A 4,175-nucleotide genomic window follows, 5' to 3' on the forward strand; every position below is an offset into this window, starting at 1 on the left:
ATATTTATATTAGTTTACAAGCAATGAAAAGTTAAAAATAAAAATTAATTAAGTATGATAATTTTAAATATAACACAATTACACGATATGAAAATAATATAAAAAAAAAGTAACACAATTTAAAATCTTAATAAAATTTTATATGAATTTAATAAAACAAAAAAAAATATATTTCACATTTAATATATCAACATAAATTATTTAATATATCAACATAAATTACGATAAGATAATTTTTATATTTTATATAGATGCAACATGAACACATGCATGAATAATCAAGTCTAAAATTAAATATAAATAAAAATCTTATAAAAACTTACTAATAGACTATCTTCCAAGGGGAGATTGTTGGTTTTCGTTTTACTTTTACTTTTCCTTACGCTAATGTGTGTTAGTAAGAGTAAATGAAAAAGTTTGATGAAGTTGAGCTTTCTGAAAGCGACATCGGACGTGTGTTACGCGTTCGCTCCATGATATACATGTGTATATACATGTGTCTAAAAGTAATGGTATTAATCAAAATAAATAAATATATAATTTTTGTCCAATTAAAAAGAAAAAAAAAAAAGAAGCTGAGCTTGAGGGGTTAATTCATTTATATATATGGTGGTAACTTGTTTTTGTGCCCTTGTTATCAGTGCATAGCACCTTGAAGAGAGTTCCTTTTCCTTCTCCTGTCTGTCTGTCTGTCTGTCTGTCCGTCTTTGTTCCAATTATTTTTCTCTTCTTCCCTGGTTGTATAATCTTTGTTGGAGCCCTTGGGAATTCAGTTTAACTGAAAAGATGGGAAGGCAACCTTGCTGTGACAAAGTTGGATTGAAGAAAGGGCCATGGACTGCAGAAGAGGACAAGAAGCTTATTAACTTCATCCTCACCAATGGCCAATGCTGTTGGAGAGCTGTTCCTAAGCTTGCAGGTTTCTTTCCCATTCTTTTCAGTTTTTTTCTCTCACCCACATTATCAGAGATCAGAGAATTATAACAACTTTGTGTTTTTCTTTTTGTTGTTGTTGTTGGGGAAGAAAGGTATCTTTTCTTTGTTTTTTTCATGGATTTGGATATGTTTTTACCGTCTTGGTAATCTTTTTGCTTCTCAAATAGATTTAAACATATCTTTCTTACTTTCTTTTCTAAGTTTTTGATGAAGCAAAAAGATTTTTCAAGCTGGTTTTGAATTCATTTTTCCTTTTTTGTTTAATGGAGGATATAAAAATGAAAATGGGGGGTTGGCAACTTGGCATAATGATTAAGAAAGGCAAGAGTCAGAAAAGCTGACCACTAAGGCAATATTCAATTTGAAAAAGAAAACAAATGAAAAAGCTATATATATAATTTTAATCATTGCACTGAAATATGAATTTGTTGGGTGTGTTATTGCAGGATTGTTAAGATGTGGGAAGAGTTGCAGATTGAGATGGACAAACTATCTTAGACCAGACCTGAAAAGAGGACTTTTATCTGAACATGAAGAGCAAATGGTCATTGATCTCCATGCACAACTTGGCAACAGGTTCCCCATCTTTATCTTTCATCCTTGTTCTTTTATTTTTCTTTACTCACCATTTCCTCTGTTTTCACCTTTAGATTCGGGTACCGCTTTGAACTCATTTCATACCTAAGACATTATTACTTGGTAGAGCTTTTCCTTGAAATCAACTCCATCTTCCAAAGTGATTTCCAAGACATTTATTATCCAAAACACCGACTTTGAATTTTTTTAATGCAAAGCAGCATTGATTACAAATAATGGACTTCGTTCCATTGAGTATTTTCCGGGGACCAGAACACTTTCAGAATTTTACAATTGTAGACTCAGCCCCATTTACCCATTTCTTTATCATGCCGTCGTCAAAGTTTGTCAGTCTAAAGAATTTATATAGGGTAGAGAAAATTCTTCAAAAATTAAAAACCAGGTAGTTTTAGAGGACTGAAAAAATTATCATCGTTCTTTGAAGTGGTCCCAAATTAGCTCATTTTTATTTTATTTTATTTTATTTGTTTACAAAGGAGGTCAGGATAAAGAGAAGGATTGCAAATATTGATTACTTTTTTTTTAATTATTTTCTTTTCCATTGAGTTTGTTTTCTTTCATTTTTGCAGATGGTCTAAGATTGCTTCTCATCTTCCTGGAAGAACTGATAATGAGATCAAGAACCATTGGAATACTCACATCAAGAAAAAACTGAGGAAAATGGGCATTGATCCTCTCACCCACAAGCCGCTATCCACTACTGAACAACAGCAGCAGCAGCAGCAGCAAGAGCAAAAGAAACAAATTCCAAAACCTGCTGTCAAGTCTCAAGTGGACAAAACAAAGGAGCCTGAAACATCCATACAATCCACAATAACTGAAGCAAAGGAGGAAGACAAGATCATGACAAGCCGATTATTTGATCCGATGGAGATGATGAACAATATTGATGGTTTTTGCACGGATGAAGTTCCGTTGATCGAACCCCATGAGATTTTAGTCCCTAGTGCACCATCAACAACTTCATCCTCATCATCTTCTTGTGACTCTTCCAAGTTCCTGGAAGAATTGCAGTTCCCTGATTTTGAATGGCCCTCTGATTACAACACTAGCAGCTGCAACAACAGCAACAACATCAGCAACAACTTGAGCTTTTGGGATGATTATTTCGGCGGTTGGGATTTGATAATTAATGATGATAGTGACAGAAACCCAGCTCTTGGTTCATTACCATCTCCTCTAATTCAGTGCCCGAGAATGGGTTTTGATCAAGGTTCTTGGACGTATGACCTCTTATGATTTGATTTTCATTTCTTTTCACTTTCACAAAAGCAAAAAAAAAAAAAAAAAAAAGATATCGAGAATCAGTGAGTGAAAATGCATCACTTATTTTTAGTTTCTCCTTTTATTTAGTCTTTTCCCAAAAAATAAAAAATAAAAAAAATTGCATATGTTGAATTGAAGAGGAGAATTCAATGTGTTTTGAGTTCAATTTGAATAAGAAAGGGATTTTGTGAAGAAACCCTCTGAATCAAGTCCTATTATAAGTGATGTATTCTTAGTTTCTCTAAGTTCATTCTATAATTTGGAATACAAAAAAATATATATTACTTTGTTAAAAAATAGTTTTAATAATTTGCAAAACTGATTTCCTATTTTTGTCATAACACACTTATTCTCATCGTTTACATTTTTTTTAATTATAATGTTCAAAGGTTCAACACTTCATATTGTTGTAATCAATATTTACTATTATGTTTTTAAATGCCTCCAACTTGTTTTTATTTAAATTGACACAGTTTTATAAAAAAATATAATAATAAATAAATAAATAAAGTCTAAAAACCAGATATTCATCCATTGATTCCAATGGAGTGCTGGTGGTCATATATAAAATATATTGACAAGAGACAATATATATATATATATATATATTTAGAGTCAAGCAATTACAAAGATTTTTACTTCATTTAATTTTCATGACTTTTCCATCATAAGTAAACGCCAGTTTATTTCCATCATTAATTTAGTTTCTTGTTCTTAGAATTTTGACTACAAGTTATCCTCAAAAAATAAAATAAAATAAAATAAAATAGAAATTTGACTATAAGTTTGCATCTCTCAAAGGAGAGAAGTCTGAATCTAAAGTGGGTGAATATTTAATTATGACAAATGCTAACTGGTGCCTGTTAGCACCTGTTAAAATCAATGGAATACTTGCGTTAACAACTGACTAGTAATGCATAGCAGAGAAAATGAGACAACATCAAAGCAAATTGGAGCTACTTTTGTAAAAATATGGAGTGGAAACTGTGCGTATTTTCTAATTCAATCATTAAAATATTTAAGGAATTAAATTATTAACATGATTAATTATTGTGTGATTTATTGATAAAATATTAAATATTTAATTTTAATGATTAATATTTAAATTTTAATAATTTTAAATATTAACAAAAAAATTGACTAGTAAACGACACACCTTCATACTTAGTAAGTATTAGGGAAAGTGAATTTCGTAACCTCCAATCCCATTATTTCCATTTTTTTTTATTTGGGATTGTTAAGTAATTTCTGAAAGATAAAAAGTTATTTCTTTAGGTAATTTGTAAAAGATAGAAAAAAAATCTCTTAATTACGTATTAGAAAGAAACATAAATATATTAAAATGCACTAGTAAAACAGTATTAATATTAATGCAT

The 4,175-nt window shown here is 30.2% G+C and overlaps 1 protein-coding gene across 2 annotated transcripts; it reads left to right on the plus strand.

Moving 5' to 3' along the window:
• The first annotated feature begins 470 nt into the window (after positions 1-470).
• Positions 471-3,084, plus strand: LOC111313579 (transcription factor MYB20-like). 2 transcript variants are annotated; one of them, XM_089752702.1, is made up of 3 exons: positions 471-1,028; positions 1,383-1,512; positions 2,103-3,084. In XM_089752702.1, exons 1-3 carry the CDS (start codon positions 881-883, stop codon positions 2,770-2,772), a joined length of 948 nt encoding a protein of 315 aa, XP_089608828.1. In that variant the 5' UTR covers positions 471-880; the 3' UTR covers positions 2,773-3,084. The 2 variants fall into 2 exon arrangements, with proteins under 2 accessions (XP_089608828.1, XP_022769989.1); XM_022914254.2 differs by having other exon boundaries at positions 487-919; positions 2,103-3,082.
• Positions 3,085-4,175: the final 1,091 nt, after the last annotated feature.

This window comes from Durio zibethinus, chromosome 23 (genome assembly GCF_047325235.1).
Source record: "Durio zibethinus cultivar Kanyao isolate XHJ-2024 chromosome 23, ASM4732523v1, whole genome shotgun sequence".
NCBI classification, from domain to species: Eukaryota; Viridiplantae; Streptophyta; class Magnoliopsida; order Malvales; family Malvaceae; genus Durio; species Durio zibethinus.

Excerpts from the sequence above, each read along its gene's own strand:
- LOC111313579 (XM_089752702.1), top strand. The coding sequence starts at position 881 with ATGGCCAATGCTGTTGGAGAGCTGTTCCTAAGCTTGCAGGTTTCTTTC. Across the intron at positions 1,029-1,382 it reads GTTGTTGTTGGGGAAGAAAG|GATTGTTAAGATGTGGGAAG; the intron begins GTATCTTTTCTT and ends GTGTTATTGCAG. Across the intron at positions 1,513-2,102 it reads CATGCACAACTTGGCAACAG|ATGGTCTAAGATTGCTTCTC; the intron begins GTTCCCCATCTT and ends TCATTTTTGCAG.